A 19,729-nucleotide genomic window follows, 5' to 3' on the forward strand; every position below is an offset into this window, starting at 1 on the left:
CTGTGTTGTAGTGTACTTGAACGATATCCTTGTGTTCTCTCCAGATCTGTCTACCCACAGAAGAGATGTATGGCAAGTACTTCAGCGTTTGAGAGAGAATCGGCTGTACACAAAACTGGAAAAATGTGTCTTCGAACAGTCATCTCTACCCTTCTTGGGTTTCATCATTTCTGACGCTGGTTTGTGTATGGATCCGGGAAAAGTTTCTGCCGTACTCAACTGGCCACGTCCTCTTGGAGTGAAAGCAATTCAGTGATTTCTTGGATTTGCTAACTACTATCGGCAGTTTATCCCTCACTTTTCCTCTCTTTCAGCTCCAATCTCCTCCATGATTCGGAAGGGTGCCAATCCTCATCAGTGGTCGTCTGAGGCCGAAGAGGCTTTCCGGTCCATCAAGCAAGTCTTTGCCTCCGCTCCTATTCTTCATCGTCCAGTGGCCAATAAACCCTTCATCCTTGAAGTAGATGCTTCTGCAATTGGAGCTGGAGCTGTGCTCTCACAAAAATCCTCTTCTGGTCGTCTTGTGCCCTGTGGTTTTTTCTCAAAGATCTTCTCCTTCTCAGGAAATAATTATTCCATCGGTGATAAAGAACTTTTGGCAATCAGGTTGGCATTAGAGGAGTGGCGGTACCTCTTAGAAGGGGCTTTACATCGTTTTATAATCTACACAGATCACCAGAATCTGGCGTATATTCGTTCTGCGCAAAGACTTAATCCTCGGCAGGCCAGGTGGGCCTTGTTTTTCGTCAGGTTTGACTTCGAACTTTGTTTCTTGCCAGGAAATAAAAACTCCAAAGCCGACGCTCTGTCTAGGTCATTCCAGGCGGTGGATATGGAGGAGGAGCCTGCGCACATCATCGATCCTGCCAGAGTCATCACGGTTGCTCCAGTCTCTCTCACTTCTTTGCCTCCAGGTAAGACCTTTGTCGCTGAAGGTAACAGGAGACGTGTCTTACTTTGGGGTCACGCCTCCAAACTGGCTGGACATGTTGGTTTAAAAAAAAACTTTCGTTTGATCTCTCGTTTTTACTGGTGGCCAACGTTGTCTAAGGATGTCCAAAGTTTTGTCGCCTCTTGTCCTTCCTGTGCCAAGAATAAGATTCCCAGGCAACTACCTTCCGGGCTTTTACATCCTTTGCCAGTACCTTCCACTCCGTGGCCACATTTATCTATGGATTTCATCACTGATCTGCCTCATTCTTCTGGTTGCACCGTCATCTTCGTGGTTATGGACCGTTTCTCCAAGATGGCTCATTTCATCGCTATTCCAGGTTTACCTTCTGCTCCCGAATTGGCAAAGATTTTTGTTCACCATATTTTTCGTCTTCATGGTCTTCCTTTACATATTGTTTCTGACCGAGGTGTTCAATTCACCGCCCGCTTCTGGAGATCCCTCTGCAAATCTATGAACATTTCGATTGACTTTTCTTCGGCCTACCATCCACAGTCCAATGGCCAGGTGGAACGTACTAATCAGACCTTGGTAACTTATCTCTGTCATTTTTCCAATTCTCATCAGAATGATTGGTCTGACTTACTGCCATGGGCTGAGTTTTCTTACAATAACCATTCCAGCGAAGCCACTAACAAATCTCCATTTTTTATCGTCTACGGTCAACATCCTGGTCTTCCTCTTCCGGTTCCTCCTGTCTCTACTGTACCAGCGGCTAATCTTCTGTCTAGAGAGTTCTCCAGGGTCTGGCAGGAGACCAAGTCCGCCCTTGAGTTGGCTCAAGTTAGGATGAAGAGACATGCGGACAAAAGACGTCTCGATTCTCCTATATTCCATCCTGGGGACAAGGTTTGGGTTTCTTCTAAATGTATCCGTCTCAAAATCCCTTCACATAAGCTGGGCCCTCGCTATATCGGTCCATTCGAAGTTTTGTCTCGTATTAATGACGTTTCTTACAAACTTAAGTTGCCTGCCTCTCTGCGTATTTCTAATTCTTTTCATGTGTCTCTCCTTAAACCTGTAGTTTTTAATCAGTTTAATTCTTCTAACCTTAGTTCTCCTTCGCCTGTTTCCGAGGATGATGTCTTTGAAGTTAGGGACATGCTAGCCATGAAAAAACTTAGAGGGAAAACTTTGTTTTTGGTTGACTGGAAGGGTTTTGGTCCTGAGGAGAGGTCCTGGGAGCCTCGAGAGAACATTCGGGCTCCTCGTATTTTGTCCCGGTTTCTTTCTAGTCTTAAAAAGGAGGGGCGTAAAGACGGGGGTACTGTCATGACGCTGCTGCCGCCGCCTCTCCCCACTGCAGCTCGCCGGGTGCGCGCACGCGTCGCATTCAGCTCTGCGCGTGCGCACATCTGATTCCTCTGTTGGCGCTCTTTCCTGTCCTCTCTGTCATTCTGGAGGACTTTAACCCGGAAGTAGCTCCCACGCTGCTATGTAAACTGCTTCCTGCTGCTCCTCTGTGCCTGATGTTCATTTGTGTTTACAAGTGCTTCTGGTCGCCTGTGGTCTATGTGCGTTCCTAGCTCTCTGACCTTGGGTCTCCTCCTCTCTCTGCAGTGCCCGCCTGTTTCCTGTGTTCCTGCCGTGTTCCTTCAGTTCCTTTTCCTCTGCGGTACCTGCCCGGCTCCTATATCCTTTCCTTGCTCCCGTCAGCCTCAGTGTCTCCATATTGTCCTGCCAGCCTCCGTGCCTCTGTAGCGTTCCCTTCTTCTCCCTCGTCTCAGTAGTTCCTTTCTGTTCCCTCTTTCCCTTTGTGCCTGCTGTGTTCCCGTCTGATCTCAGTCGACCCACCAGCTTCCGTGGCGATAGTCCCTCACGGGCCTGCCCCTAACTCTCCCTGTATAGGGGGCGGTCCACCTGGTCAGCTCGTCTGAGAGGGGTTCGTCGTCACGGTCCAGTGGGTCCACTCTCCGTTTTTCCCTGTTTGAATCGACACGCTCAATAGGACTGCACTCGGGTGACATCCGAGTGCAGCCAGATTCTTACAGCATCACACATATAAATGGCTTACCCAGGTTTTTCAATATAAATGGCCCACCCTGTACATTTCTAATTGGTGGTATTTGCTAATATTATTATTGCACCTATTACATATTGAGAGAGGATCTTGAAGATGAAAATAGCCCTTTAAAGGTTTGTTTGATTTTTTTTGCCCACTATGTATTAAACCAGTTGTTATATACAAAAGCTAGGGTGAAGGAGAGGATGTACATGGATGAGGAATGTCACAGTTGCTCTAGATGACAAACCAAGTGTGTTGACTAAACCAAAATCAATAGGATGAGGCCAATGGATTTATTCTTGGCTTGGTAGCATCTTCCTTGGGTTTGGTTGCGAAAGCCAATAGCAAAGTTACAGCCTACATGACCTCTCTGTTAGGAAGGGGAAATATGGTTCACTCTATCTACACGTCACTGTATGGAGCTCTTGAGTTTGGCTCCTCGAAAACTTGTGAACCTGTCACTTGGCAAACCCATTTTGGACAGCATGGAGAGAGAAGTTCCTTTCCTTTCTATGCCTGTCAGTCTAATAGGCAGTCCTACTGGTGATTGGCCGTTATCTCCATGCACAGTCATACAAGGAAGGTTGTCAACCATAGTACCGCCGTTGTCAATGAATAGTACCGCCAGCTGGACCCCTACACATAGAAAGAGTGGGGCTTTAATGAATAGAGCATAAGTTATGCTGATCCTTTTGTCACCAAAATACACTCTGTATCAATCTACGCAGCTCCTACTAATACGAGGATGATCACAAGGTCACTATTTAGGTAGTAATCTGACACTGTGCCACAGATTTACAGACCCTTGCTACACAAGTGTATATGGATATTTTCCAGAATATATCATTGTAATTTTTTTTTCTTGCAGTGGGAAGAAGTAAGTGGCTACGATGAAAACCTCAACACTATCCGCACATATCAAGTGTGTAATGTCTTTGGGCCTAACCAAAACAACTGGCTCCGCACCACCTTTATTCCAAGGCGGAACGCCCAACGTGTCTATGTGGAAATGCGTTTCACTGTGCGGGACTGTAGTAGTCTCCCCAATGTGCCAGGATCTTGTAAGGAGACATTTAACTTATATTATTACGAGACAGACTCCCATGTTGCAAATAAAGACTCTGCCTTTTGGAATGATGCCCCTTATCTTAAAGTGGACACCATAGCTGCCGACGAGAGTTTCTCACAAGTGGACTTTGGTGGGAGGCTGATGAAGGTGAACACAGAGGTTCGCAGTTTTGGTCCATTGACTCGCAGTGGCTTCTATTTAGCCTTCCAGGACTATGGAGCATGCATGTCGCTCCTTTCCGTTCGTGTCTTCTTCAAAAAGTGCCCAAGTGTGGTTCAAAATTTTGCAGTCTTCCCTGAAACCATGACTGGGGCAGAAAGCACATCATTGGTGATATCAAGAGGCACCTGTATCCCAAATGCAGAGGAAGTAGATGTACATATTAAACTGTACTGTAATGGAGATGGCGAATGGATGGTTCCTATAGGAAGATGCACTTGCAAAGCTGGATATGAACCCGAGAACCACACTGTCTGTAAAGGTAAGAACTTGTCTATCTTGTCCAAATGTCTAACGATATCCTGTCGACAGTATGTAGAGTGGATGTTATATCCTTCAATGTTTTCGGGACCTGATTAAAGAGGTGTTCTTATCTCAGATATTTAGACATCCTACACATATGCCACAAATGTCTGAGATACAACAGATCCACATCCCAGCCGACCTATATAAAAAAAGGGTCTACTGTCCCTCTTCTAGCACCGAATTCTACTGGTGAGGTGGCCATGAATACACACCTCTTTCTGATGTCTTCCAGGGATGTTCAAAAAGCTGAGCTTGGCCTTTCTCGAACTCCCATGGAAGTCATTTGGGACTATCCACCTCTCCGCTGCATTGAAATTCGAGGAATGGGTACCTCCATTTTCTAAAGAAACTCATGCCCCATAGGTGAAACCCGCATCTAAGAACTTTACAGTCTAATGTTTTAAGTAGTGGACACAGCAAAAGGTTACTCAAGACGATTCTTGGCTGCTCTCATCCCTAAATGTTAGAATTAGACATAAAGGACAGATGGCAAGCCACCACCATCTGGTCGAGGACTGTAGGTCTCAAGCAGAGCAATGCTGTGCAGATATATAACTTCTTCTATGTGAGGGTTACCATGAGGGCTGCTTTGGAACATTACTAATTACTTAAATTCTAGTAATTTATTCTAATAACCGGTCTCACATTCAACCTCCACCTTCTGTCACCAATTACATAGACCCATCCAGTACGGTTCTGTAGCTTTGTGAGCACTATAAGGTTGACATATTGGTTTTCTACATTACGTTGAAGTCTTGTTTCTTCTAGGAAAGTTTCATTTTCTAGGTAAATGATTTAATTAAGATGTATCTGAAAGAATAAGAGACTACGACCGCCATTCACTTACAGTACATTACAGGTAATAGTAGATTTTCCTTGCGGGGGCCAACACTGGAGATTTATTCTTCCAAATCTTTCAGAATTCTGGCTCTTTTTTGCAACTTCTTTCAAAGTGTCTAGAAAGGAGGAGAAAAGAGTATTGGCACAAAATATTGGTCGAAAGTCAGCCAATTAAGAAGTGACAAGTGCCTTTTATGCTCTAGATCTGTCACAAAGCTTGGAGTCACTGTGGTCATTTTGGCTCATCTTCTAATTTTAGGCAGTCTAATTATGAGACAGGATTAATACATTTCCATAATTGTATCTTATCTGTTTCCTGGCTTTTCAAATGAAATTGTTTGTTCTAGTGACACCTCTGTATGTATGAGCCAATCACCACCCCACAGAACACATTTAAACGGTGCCCTCCTCCGCTTATGAATGTATTACCGCATGTTCTGCCAGCTCAACCACCATCCTCACCTATGAGCGCAATTACAGTGTTGCCCGTCGTGGCAGTGCTTGTGTGTGCAAGAGCCATTCCAGGAGTCATAGACCTCAAAACAGCCACTACAGGTATAGTTCAGATAGATAGACAGACAGACAGACAGACAGACAGACAGACAGATAGATAGATAGATAGATAGATAGATAGATGAATAGATAATAGATATACTGTATATGGGTAGATACTATAAAAAGATATTGCGGTGTACACTGTATATTGGTAAATACTATAGATAGACATACCGCATATAGGTAGATACTGTAGATAGCTATACGAAAAATAGGGAAAGATTCTGGCACAACCATCTAGGGATAAAACGGATTCTTTATTCAAACGTTTGACTGAAGAATCCGTTTTATCCCTGGATGGTTGTGCCGGAATCTTTCCCTATTTTTCGTCTACCTTCCTGTGATCACCAGTGGAAACGGCAACCTCAGGAGTACTCCAGGCCAAATTTCCAGTTACACATTCTCAGCGTGGTAAGCTCCTTCGCCCCTCTCCCTGCATCTCATCTTATAGATAGATATACCATATTTACGTAGATACTATAGATAGATATACCGTATGTAAGTTGATATTATAGATTGAAATTGTATGCACTGTATAAGGATAGACACTATAGATATATATCATATGCACTGTATTTGAGTAAGTACTAAAGATAGCTTTAACATATATAGGTAGATGCTATAGATAGATATACCATATTTACGTAGATACTGTAGATAGATATACCGTATGTAGGTTGATATTATAGATAGAAATTGTATGCACTGTATACGGATAGACACTATAGACAGATTGTATGCACTGTGTTTGAGTAAGTACTAAAGATAGATATAACATATATAGTTAGGTGCTATAGATAGTTATACCGTATGTAGGTAGATACTATAGATAGATATTGTATACACTGTATATAGGTAGATAATATAGACAGTTATACCATACATAGGTAGATACTATAAATAGATATCATGTACACTGTATATAGGTAGATACTATAGATAGATATGCTGAATATAAATAGATACTGCAGATAGATATAACATATATATTTAGATACTATAGATAGATATACTGTACATAGGTGGATATTATAGATAGATGCAATAGACAGAGAGCTGCTATAGACAGATACTGTACATAGCTATGAGCTTGATTGATTGTCTTCTAGGAGATAATGGCACAGACCAGCTACGTCAGCACACAGTAATACGCCATGCCTGGTATCTCAGACTGTGGCACATACTATCCGCTTTGGCTTTCAGGATTTATTTATGTGCTCGGTGGCGATTAAATACAAATACTTATTATTTAGAAGGGTTCTGCACTCAAACCTTAATCAAGCCAAGGTCTCACCTCATTCTTAACCTCTCGGGACAAGACGAAAAAAGTGCTTTTCCATCTATAATCCTGTCCGCTGCAGTGTGACTTCAGCATAATGCAAAGTGGTTCTTTATTTTCGTGTTAAATGCACCCTGGCCTTTTGGGAAAAAACAGCCAATTACTCATTCAGAGGATTAAAGAGTAGCATAAAATGGTGAGAAAGCATTTAGACAAGGTCAATACAACAGCTTCCAAGATTCTGATGAAAGACAGGCTGGCCCATGTTTACTAAGTAGTTCAATGATGTGAAAGATGAAAGCATGAACAGAGTCATAGCGTACATGATGGGGTCAGTACCTGGACATTTACACATTGCTTAATGTGGCTGACGCATAAAAGTCCATCCAACATGAGCTTTAGACTGCTTTTTTGTGCGATTTTTCACCAATTTTGGCAGGATCTGCTGACAAGCATTGATAGTGGCTGCTGTCAGTCTGGACTATTCTAATCTTCTTAAACCCCAGACGATGCAGGCGAATACTAGGACATCCTGAGATAAGCTAATTGTAGCAATGTTATATGATGGTTTGGCCTCTAGGGGTCTCACTACTTATGTGTGTTCTGTTCTGTTGTTGGAACTTGTTGGTCAGTTGTTGTAGAGACTCATGTAATGGAGGATGACACAGCATGTAATAACGAGCCTGTAATTACCAACACAGTGTGATCCATGACGGGAACCAACTAACAGAACATGGTGGCAGCTGGGCATAGAACCTGCAAATCCTGTGTGAGGCTGGGACTGTGCAGAGGATCACACCACCTATAAGTGCAGATTCCCTGACATTACAGCAAAATGAAGACTGGTCTGAAGCCGCCTCAGATACTGGATGTCACGTCATGTAATCTGTCCCAGACCTGGAGACATTGGAAGGAAGAGTTTACACTGTATGTGGATCTGACAGTGGCCCCCACTGATGACAAATGGAAAGAAAAGCTGTTTTATTACCTAATTGGGGAAAATGGCGGAGAATTAGCCCACACCTTACTCATAGCTCCCAACCGTCCCTCATTGTGCGGGACTGTCCAGGTTTTGATGCTTTGCCCCGCTGTCCAGCACATGACGCTCTGATCCCGCAGACAGCAGGAGAAGCAACCGACACGCCCCCTTGTGTTAAGCCACGCCCCTGCAGTCTGTTTATCTTCCAGTGTGCGTGGTACAGCTCAGAGGGAGAGAGGAGAAATGTATGAGGTATGTGTCACGCCCCCTTGTGTTAGACCACGCCTCTTCCCCTTCGGGTATGTTCCTGAGTGAGTCTCCAGTGTGCGTGCGGTACAGAACTTCAGAGAGGGAGACACTAAGAGGGGACACTTCTGTTCTTTGAGGTACATAATTTACAACACAGTCAGTCACCACCTCCAGGGCTTATTTGCCGAACACAGCCCTGGGTGCCGCAATAAGCAGCAGACCAGTGGACTGCTGAGCTAATCTCATGCCTGGCTAGTAAACTAATCATGCTTGGAATGAGTGGGGCTGAGCAGGGTGGGATGGACACTGACAGGCTCCTCTGTTACTGGCCTCTGCTGCTGTGATTGCAGATCGACATATCAGGTATGGAGAAGTCTGTGCAGTTAGCCGTGTGTGTATGAGGTGTACGGAGTGGAGCCATGTGTGTACGAGGTGTATGGAGCGGAGCCGTGTGTGTTCGAGGTGTACGGAGCGGAGCCGTGTGTGTACGAGGTGTACGGAGCGGAGCCGTGTGTGTACGAGGTGTACGGAGCGGAGCCGTGTGTGTACGAGGTGTATGGAGCGGAGGTGAATGTGTACGAGGTGTACGGAGTGGAGTCGTGTGTGTATGAGGTGTATGGAGCGGAGCTGAATGTGTACGAGGTGTACGGAGCGGAGCCGTGTGTATGAGGTGTATGGAGCAGAGCCATGTGTGTACGAGGTGTATGGAGCAGAGCCGTGTGTGTACGAGTAGCTATGTGTGGCCATTATATGGTACGAAGTATCATGTGCAGCCAATATACAGTATGGAGCATCATGTGCGGTCATTATACAGTATGGAGCATCATGTGTGGTCATTATACAGTATGGAGCATCATGTGTGGTCATTATACAGAATGGAGTATCATGTGGGGCCATTATACAGCATGGACATCATGTACGGTCATTATACAGTATTGAGCATCATGTGGGGTCATTATACAGTATGGAGCATCATGTGCGGTCATTATACAGTATGGAGCATCATGTGCGGTCATTATACAGTATGGAGCATCATGTGTGGTCATTATACAGTATGGAGCATCATGTGCGGCCATTATACAGTACGGAGCATCATGTGCAGTCATTATACAGTATGGAGCATCATGTGTGGTCATTATACAGTATGGAGCATCATGTGCGGTCATTATACAATATGGAGCATCATGTGCGGTCATTATACAATATGGAGCATCATGTGTGGCCATTATACAGTATGGAGCATCATGTGCGGTCATTATACAGTATGGAGCACTGTGTGGCCATTATGCAGTATGGAGCACTGTGTGTGGCCATTTTACAGTATGGAGCATCATGTGGGGTCATTATACCGTATGGAGCACTGTGTGGCCATATTTTTTTGTTTATAATTATTGTATATGAAACAGTGTGATCAGCAGTGCTAAATGGGTGTGGTTGGGACGTGGATATGGGTGTGACTAATTATGAATGGGTGTGGTCAGAGACGTGGCCTAAAATTTGCCGCTCTTTCCCATCTTCAAAAGTTGGGAGGTATGCCTTACTCCCAGACACAGACAACCTCCTCCTAGCAGATATTGTGAAGGCATTTGATAAACACTGTGACCTGAAGAAGAATGAGACAGTGGAAAGATATAATTTTTCCACCAGGCATCAGGAGGATGGTGAAAATGTGGACAGGTCTCTGACAGAGCTGAGGAGACGTGCAGAAACATGTGGCTTTGGAGAGATCAGGGACAGTCTAATCAAAGACGGAATGGTGTGTGGCATAAAAGACAGTCACCTCAAGGAAAGATTACTGAGAGAGAAAGACACATAACTTTAGAGAAATGCTTGCAAATCTGCAGGACTGCTGAACTGACAAAACCCAGCCTGAAGATGATGGCAGGCACCAGTGAGAAAGATGATGAGAAGGTCCATGCAGTATCTACGAAAGGGAAAACAAGACCAAGCACTGTCCACTGCAAGAATTGTGGGAAAATACATGAGAGAGAAAAAAACAAGTGTCCAGCATGTGGGGAAACCTGCAGGTCATGTGGCAGGAAAAATCATTTCTCAGCTGTCTGCAGGCTGGGAACAGGCAAACAGCACAGACAGCTCCACACTGTGACACCAGACATGGACAGTGCAGAGGACATTACATGGCTACGACTGCGGCCTGCAGCAGAGAAAGTCAGTGTAGTCAGGCAGTCAGTGGTCAAGGATGCCAAGCAGCTGTATGCAACATTCTTGTTGGATGAGAAGCCCATTAGATGTCAGCTGGATGGTGGAGCAAGCTGCATTGTAATTCCATGTCTTCTGCTGAACAAACAGGTTTCTATTGAGCCAACTGACAAGGTACTGGTGATATACAACTAAAGTGTTCTGAAACCGATGGGGACATGAAAGCTCAAAATACGGAACTCATGTAACAGAAACAGTTATAGAGATGAATTTACCGTGTTGCGTGGTGGTAACCATGTACCAATATTGGGAGTAAAAGCAGCTCAGGCAATGGACTTAATAAAAGTATAGTCTCAGAACGTTATGTCTGTTGAAGTTCCCCAGGATATATACAAGATAACACACTAAACGCAGAGAGCAATTTGGATAATCAGAAAATAAAAGCGAAGTATGCTGATTTATTTGAAGGTGATGGTGGTGCTTCGAAGGTAAATATAGGCTAGAAATTGACAACACCGTGCAGCCCACCAGACTACCTGCAAGAAGAGAGCCCGTAGCTTTAATGCAGCCACTGAAAGTAGAACTGCAGGATTTACAGAGAAGAGGCATGATAGCACCAGTCCATAAGAGCACAGACTGGATCAGCAGCTTGGTCATAGTGCAGAAACCATCAGGCAAGTTAGGAATATGCTTGGATCCCAAGCCACTCAACAAAGCACTGAAAAGACATCATGACCCAATGCCGACATTAGATGATGTTCTACCAGATCTATCAAAGGCTAAAATATTTTCTGTATGTGATGTAAAAAATGCATTCTGGCAATTGGAACTGGCCGAAGAATCAAGTTTACTGACATTTTCTTCACCATTTGAACGCTTTAAATGGCTGAGAATGCCCATGGGACTAAAACCTGCTCCAAAGTTGTTCCAGCAGAAATTGATGCAGGCTTTGGAAGGGTTTCCTGGAGTGAAAACAATAGCAGATGATATCTTAATAGTGGGAGAAGGTGAAGATATGGAATCTGCAATCAAGGATCACGATCAGAAGATGATACAATTTTTGTACAGATGCAAAGAATATCAAATCAAGCTGAACATGGACAAATTCAAACTGAAAAATGACAGAAGTTGCATACACTGGACATCGTCGGACTTCAAACGGTGTAAATGTGGATCCTGAAAAGGTGAGAGCAATACAAGAGTTGCCTACCCCTACTGATGTTTGTGGAGTACAGCGATTTTTGGGCATGGTAAATTATCTCTCCAAATTTTGCACACATCTGTCATACATGTGCGAACCACTGAGACAAATAACCCACAAAGATGTGCTCTGGGAATGGACCGAAAGCCAGGAAACTGCTTTCCGATCAGTAAAGAAGGCTATTGCAGATGCAGCAACCCTAAAGTATTTCGATCCGGATCGAGAACTGATGGTACAATGTGATGCTTCAGAAAAAGGCCTTGGAGCTACATTAATGCAGAACAAACAGCCACTCACATTTGCAAGCAGATCCCTTACACCAAGGCTGGAGTCACACACAACGTATAAAAATACTGTCCGTTTTTTACAGACCAAATACGCAGAAATGTTCCCTGAGCAGTGATCTGTATGTCATCCTGAGGCAGGGTGTGGCTGCGTATTTTGTGCATGTAAACCTCCGTATGGCACCTGTAGGGCGAGATTTTCTCGACGGCTTGTAAAATGGACATAGAATGGATCCATGGGCTCAAATATTTGTGACAACATATATACAGTCTATATATATATATATATATATATATATATATATATATATATATATATATATATATATATATATATAAATATGTCAGTGAGACACACATACTGTATATATATATTTATATTTCATACAGCACTAGATAGCTTAAAAGCTATCCCACCACTACAGGAGAGTGGGAAGAGAGAGGCCAAGTGCCAGAATAGGCGCATCTTCCAGATGTGCCTTTTCTGGGGTGGCTGGGGGCAGATGTTTTTAGCCAGGGGGGTCCTATAACCATGGACCCTCTCTAGGCTATTAATATCTGCCCTCAGTCACTGGCTTTACCACTCTGGCGGAGAAAATTGCGCGGGAGCCCACGCCAGTTTTTTCAGTGATGTAACCCTTTATTTTAACACCTAGAGCTCCCAAATTTTGCACACACACACTACTAACATTAGTAGTGAGGAATATGTAAAAAAATAAGGGATATGAAATGGTTTACTGTATGTAAACCATGTCTCATATCCTGTCAGGTTTGATAAGGAGATAGGAAAAGCCGGCAATTGAATTATCAGCTTTTCTGCTATCTAGCTCTGTATTAAATATAAATATATATATATATATATATATATATATATATATATATATATATATATATATATATATATATATATATATATATATATATATATATATATATATATATATATATACACATACAGGTCCTTCTCAAAAAATTAGCATATAGTGTTAAATTTCATTATTTACCATAATGTAATGATTACAATTAAACTTTCATATACTATAGATTCATTATCCACCAACTGAAATTTGTCAGGTCTTTTATTGTTTTAATACTGATGATTTTGGCATACAACTCCTGATAACCCAAAAAACCTGTCTCAATAAATTAGCATATTTCACCCGACCAATCAAATAAAAGTGTTTTTTAATACCAAACAAAAAAAACATCAAATAATAATGTTCAGTTATGCACTCAATACTTGGTCGGGAATCCTTTGGCAGAAATGACTGCTTCAATGCGGCGTGGCATGGAGGCAATCAGCCTGTGACACTGCGGAGATGTTATGGAGGCCCAGGATGCTTCAATAGCGGCCTTAAGCTCATCCAGAGTGTTGGGTCTTGCGTCTCTCAACTTTCTCTTCACAATATCCCACAGATTCTCTATGGGGTTCAGGTCAGGAGAGTTGGCAGGCCAATTGAGCACAGTAATACCATGGTCAGTAAACCATTTACCAGTGGTTTTGGCACTGTGAGCAGGTGCCAGGTCGTGCTGAAAAATGAAATCTTCATCTCCATAAAGCATTTCAGCCGATGGAAGCATGAAGTGCTCCAAAATCTCCTGATAGCTAGCTGCATTGACCCTGCCCTTGATGAAACACAGTGGACCAACACCAGCAGCTGACATGGCACCCCACACCATCACTGACTGTGGGTACTTGACACTGGACTTCAGGCATTTTGGCATTTCCTTCTCCCCAGTCTTCCTCCAGACTCTGGCACCTTGATTTCCGAATGACATGCAAAATTTGCTTTCATCAGAAAAAAGTACTTGGGACCACTTAGCAACAGTCCAGTGCTGCTTCTCTGTAGCCCAGGTCAGACGCTTCTGCCGCTGTTTATGGTTCAAAAGTGGCTTTACCTGGGGAATGCGGCACCTGTAGCCCATTTCCTGCACACGCCTGTGCACGGTGGCTCTGGATGTTTCCACACCAGACTCAGTCCACTGCTTCCTCAGGTTCCCCAAGGTCTGGAATCGGTCCTTCTCCACAATCTTCCTCAGGGTCCGGTCACCTCTTCTCGTTGTACAGCGTTTTCTGCCACATTGTTTCCTTCCAACAGCACTCTGGGAACAGCCTATTTGTTGAGAAATTTCTTTCTGGGTCTTACCCTCTTGCTTGAGGGTGTCAATGATGGCCTTCTTGACATCTGTCAGGTCGCTAGTCTTACCCATGATGGGGGTTTTGAGTAATGAACCAGGCAGGGAGTTTTTAAAAGCCTCAGGTATCTTTTGCATGTGTTTAGAGTTAATTAGTTGATTCAGAAGATTAGGGTAATAGGTCATTTAGAGAACCTTTTCTTGATATGCTAATTTATTGAGACAGATTTTTTGGGTTATCAGGAGTTGTATGCCAAAATCATCAGTATTAAAACAATAAAAGACCTGACAAATTTCAGTTGGTGGATAATGAATCTATAGCAGGGCCGGACTTAGCCCAAAAGGCGCCCTGTGCGAGACTGCAAGACGGCGCCCCCCCCCCAAACTTTGAAAGAAAACAATAACGCTTTAGTATTGACAACACGTTTACTTAGAAAACTTGTGTTTCCCTGCAAAACACTTCAAGAATATCCAAATACACTAATACTGCAATAACGGGAGTTATAAAGTGCTTTAAAGCGGTCCAAAAGTTTAAAAAATGACTCTCGGTCTACAGCCCTATCGAGTCAGGGGCATCCCATTAAGGGTTTCCCCACCATCTGGGTGTCCTCGCAAACCCCCGAACGGCATACCTGCCGCTCACTTACTTCCGGTCCGCATCGCACCCCACCTGCTGCCGTCCGTCTGCAACGCCTCTCCTCGCTGGCAGTCACCCCTGCACTCTGATTGGCTGTCTGCCTGACGCTCACAGCCAATCGGAGCGCAGAGATGACGGCCAGAATGGAGAGGCGTTCCGGATGGGTGGCAGCAGGTCAGGTGCCGTGTGCAATTTGCAATGACGTTGACGGTTCTCCTGGCTCCAATGGAATTGTGTCCATACCACTCCTTATTTCACATTCTTGCTGCGGAACATCTGAAGTCGAATCGACTTTACAAACAGTCTTTTTAAAGCCCCTGCTTGCTTTTGAATTGCCTGCTCTGCTAAGGCCTTTCGCTTCCTGTTCTGTGCACCAGACGCTTTCTTAGGGCTCATCTTGCCTGACAAATGCTATTCCTCCCTGGAAAAGGTTAGGTGTGGACCAAAGGTCTTATTAGTGCAGTCCACAGGCTACTATCTATCACCATCTATCTACTCATTTAAACCTAGGGTGGCAGAGGTGAGCAGGTGATAAGTAACTAGAAACATGTAAGACTTTGTAAATTCCACAAATGAATCCCCCCATTGCCCCCCCCCCCCCCCGGACAATTGGCAGCTTTGTTAATTCATACCTCCCAACTTTTGAGGAAGGGAAAGAGGGACAAAGTCAGCGGCGCGCGTAGCGCGCCGCTGCAAATTTTAGGCCACACCTCTGACCACACCCATTTCACAACTAGCCACGCCCCAACCCCATTTAGCACTTCTGATCACAATGTTTCGTAAACAATAATTATGAACAAAAAAAATATGGCCACACACGACGCTCCATAGTGTACAATGGCCACACACGACGCTCCATAGTGTACAATGGCCACACACGACGCTCCATACTGTACAATGGCCACACACGACGCTCCATACTGTATAATGACCACACACGATGCTCCATACTGTATAATGGCCACACACGACGCTCCATACTGTACAATGGCCACACACGACGCTCCATGCTGTACAATGGCCACACATGACGCTCCATAGTGTACAATGGCCACACACGACGCTCCATACTGTACAATGGCCACACACGACGCTCCATACTATACAATGGCCACACACGACGCTCCATACTGTACAATGGCCACACACGACGCTCCATAGTGTACAATGGCCACACACGACGCTCCATAGTGTACAATGGCCACACACGACGCTCCATGCTGTACAATGGCCACACATGACGCTCCATAGTGTACAATGGCCACACACGACGCTCCATACTGTACAATGGCCACACACGACACTTCATAGTGTACAATGGCCACACACGACGCTCCATAGTGTACAATGGCCACACATGACGCTCCATACTGTATAATGACCGCACATGACGCTCCATACTGTATAATGACCGCACATGATGCTCCATACTGTATAATGACTGCACATGAGGCTCCATACTGTATACTGGCTGCACATGATGCTCCATACTGTATAATGGCCCCACATGATGCTCCATACTGTATAATGACCCCACATGATGCTCCATACTGTATAATGACCGCACATGATGCTCCATACTGTATAATGACTGCACATGAGGCTCCATACTGTATACTGGCTGCACATGATGCTCCATATTGTATAATGACCGCACATGATGCTCCGTACCGTATATTGGCCGCACATGATACTTCGTACCATATAATGGCCACACATAGCTACTCCTACACACGCGGCTGCGCTCCGTACACTTTGCACACACGGTTCCGCTCCGTACACACGCGCTCCCGCTCCATACACCTCGTACACATTCAGCTCCGCTCCGTACACCTCATACACACGGCTCCGCTCCGTACACCTCGCACACACACGGCTCCGCTCCGTACACCTCGCACACACGGCTCCGCTCACCTCGCACACACACTGCTCCGCTCCGCACACCTTGCACACACTGCTCCGCTCCGCACACCTCGCACACACACGGCTCCGCTCACCTCGCACACACGGCTCCGCTCCGCACACCTCGCACACACACTGCTCCGCACACCTCGCACACACACGGCTCCGCTCCGTACACCTCGCACACACGGCTCCGCTCCGCACACCTCGCACACACACTGCTCCGCTCCGCACACCTTGCACACACTGCTCCGCTCCGCACACCTCGCACACACACTGCTCCGCTCCGCACACCTCGCACACACGGCTCCGCTCCGCACACCTCGCACACACACTGCTCCGCTCCGCACACCTCGCACACACACTGCTCCGCACACCTCGCACACACACGGCTCCGCTCCGTACACCTCGCACACACACGGCTCCGCTCCGCACACCTCGCACACACGGCTCCGCTCCGTACACCTCGCACACACACGGCTCCGCTCACCTCGCACACACGGCTCCGCTCCGTACACCTCGCACACACACTGCTCCGCACACCTCGCACACACACGGCTCCGCTCCGTACACCTCGCACACACACTGCTCCGCTCCGCACACCTTGCACACACTGCTCCGCTCCGCACACCTCGCACACACACTGCTCCGCTCCGCACACCTCGCACACACGGCTCCGCTCCGCACACCTCGCACACACACTGCTCCGCTCCGCACACCTCGCACACACACTGCTCCGCACACCTCGCACACACACGGCTCCGCTCCGTACACCTCGCACACACACGGCTCCGCTCCGTACACCTCGCACACACACTGCTCCGCTCCGCACACCTTGCACACACTGCTCCGCTCCGCACACCTCGCACACACACTGCTCCGCTCCGCACACCTCGCACACACGGCTCCGCTCCGCACACCTCGCACACACACTGCTCCGCTCCGCACACCTCGCACACACACTGCTCCGCACACCTCGCACACACACGGCTCCGCTCCGTACACCTCGCACACACACGGCTCCGCTCCGCACACCTCGCACACACGGCTCCGCTCCGTACACCTCGCACACACACGGCTCCGCTCACCTCGCACACACGGCTCCGCTCCGTACACCTCGCACACACACTGCTCCGCACACCTCGCACACACACGGCTCCGCTCCGTACACCTCGCACACACGGCTCCGCTCCGCACACCTCGCACACACACTGCTCCGCTCCGCACACCTTGCACACACTGCTCCGCTCCGCACACCTCGCACACACACTGCTCCGCTCCGCACACCTCGCACACACACTGCTCCGCTCCGCACACCTCGCACACACACTGCTCCGCACACACACGGCTCCGCTCCGTACACCTCGCACACACACGGCTCCGCTCCGCACACCTCGCACACACGGCTCCGCTCCGTACACCTCGCACACACACGGCTCCGCTCCGTACACCTCGCACACACACGGCTCCGCTCCGTACACCTCGCACACACGGCTCCGCTCCGTACACCTCGCACACACGGCTCCGCTCTGCACACCTCGCACACACGGCTCCGCTCCGTACACCTCGCACACACGGCTCCGCTCCGTACACCTCGCACACACACGGCTCCGCTCTGCACACCTCGCACACACGGCTCGGCTCCGCTCCGCACACCTCGCACACACACGGCTCCGCTCTGCACACCTCGCACACACGGCTCCGCTCCCCACACCTCGCACACACACGGCTCCGCTCCCCACACCTCGCACACACACAGCTCTGCTACATCCACACTGTACACCTCCTGACCCCACACACAGCCATTACTTACCTCATCCTGCAGCGGCAAGTTGCCAACCAGCACAACTTCGGAGGTCACGATCATGTGACCCCTGACTCCTCCCCTCCTGTGACCTCATCACAGGTCCTGTGCACAGAAAGCAGGCGGGCAGCCATACGGAACAGAGGCGCAGCTCAGCTCTTCGGTCCTCCTCTGCTCTGTTCTCTTCTTCCTTTCCGGGAACAGAGCGGCGGCGCCCAGGGACGTGTGACGTCATGTCACACGCTGTGCACACAGCCAATCTCTCCCCGCTGGGGACAGCAGTAGGCGGAACTAAAGTTCCCTACCTACGTGCTGTCCCTGCCCGGCGGGGAGAAAGGCTTGTGCGTGTGACATAACGTCACATGCACAAAGCCGAGCGCCCGCTGGGAGTGGGACAGCGGCGGCGGGCGCCACAATAGGTGCGAGCGCCCTCGGGCCAGCCGATGATTAACTGCTAATTAAATCAAAGGCTCAAATCGGCGCCCTATGCGGCCGCACAGGTCGCACAGGGCAAAGGCCGGCCCTGATCTATAGTATATGAAAGTTTAATTGTAATCATTACATTATGGTAAATAATGAAATTTAACACTATATGCTAATTTTTTGAGAAGGACCTGTATATATGTGCGTGTGTCAATGACATATATATATATATATATATATATATATATATATATATATATATATATATATATATATCCCTAATCTATGTGTAGACATTTATTCTACCTATTCTCTTCTAATCTGTCAGTGTGATTTTACTGTACACAGCACTGAATTACCGGCTTTTCTCTCTAACACCGGTGCGTATTTCTCGCAAGTCAAACTCATGGGCCATGTGTAATCCGTAGTTTCCTCGCCCCCATAGACTTTCATTGGCGGATTTTTTGCACAATACGCTGACAAACGCAGCATGCTGTGATTTTCTCAGCCCGTAAAATATGACCGAGAAATATACGGCAGATAGGAGCTGCCCCATAGAGAAACATTGGTCTGTGTGCAATGCGTAGTTTTTGCACCTCTCATACGTCCGTATTCCTCTCTAGTGTGACCCCGGCCCAACAGAGCAGGGATATGCTCAGATTGAGAAGGAACTACTGGCTGTGGTATTTGGGATGGAGAAGTTTCACCAGTACACCTATGGTCAATGGG

At 46.7% G+C, this 19,729-nt stretch overlaps 1 protein-coding gene across 2 annotated transcripts in view; it reads left to right on the forward strand.

The window, feature by feature from the left end:
- Positions 1-19,729, forward strand: part of EPHB1 (EPH receptor B1) — a 430,854-nt gene that overhangs the window by 211,966 nt on the left and 199,159 nt on the right. For both annotated transcript variants that reach the window (XR_013221971.1, XM_077291285.1), the window contains exon 3: positions 3,826-4,507. Coding sequence is in view for 1 of the 2 variants with exons in the window: in XM_077291285.1 (XP_077147400.1) it covers positions 3,826-4,507 (682 nt within the window). In the remaining variant the exon portion in view is untranslated. The remainder of the gene's footprint in view (positions 1-3,825; positions 4,508-19,729) is intronic.

Source organism: Ranitomeya variabilis, chromosome 2, assembly GCF_051348905.1.
Source record: "Ranitomeya variabilis isolate aRanVar5 chromosome 2, aRanVar5.hap1, whole genome shotgun sequence".
NCBI classification, from domain to species: domain Eukaryota; kingdom Metazoa; phylum Chordata; class Amphibia; order Anura; family Dendrobatidae; genus Ranitomeya; species Ranitomeya variabilis.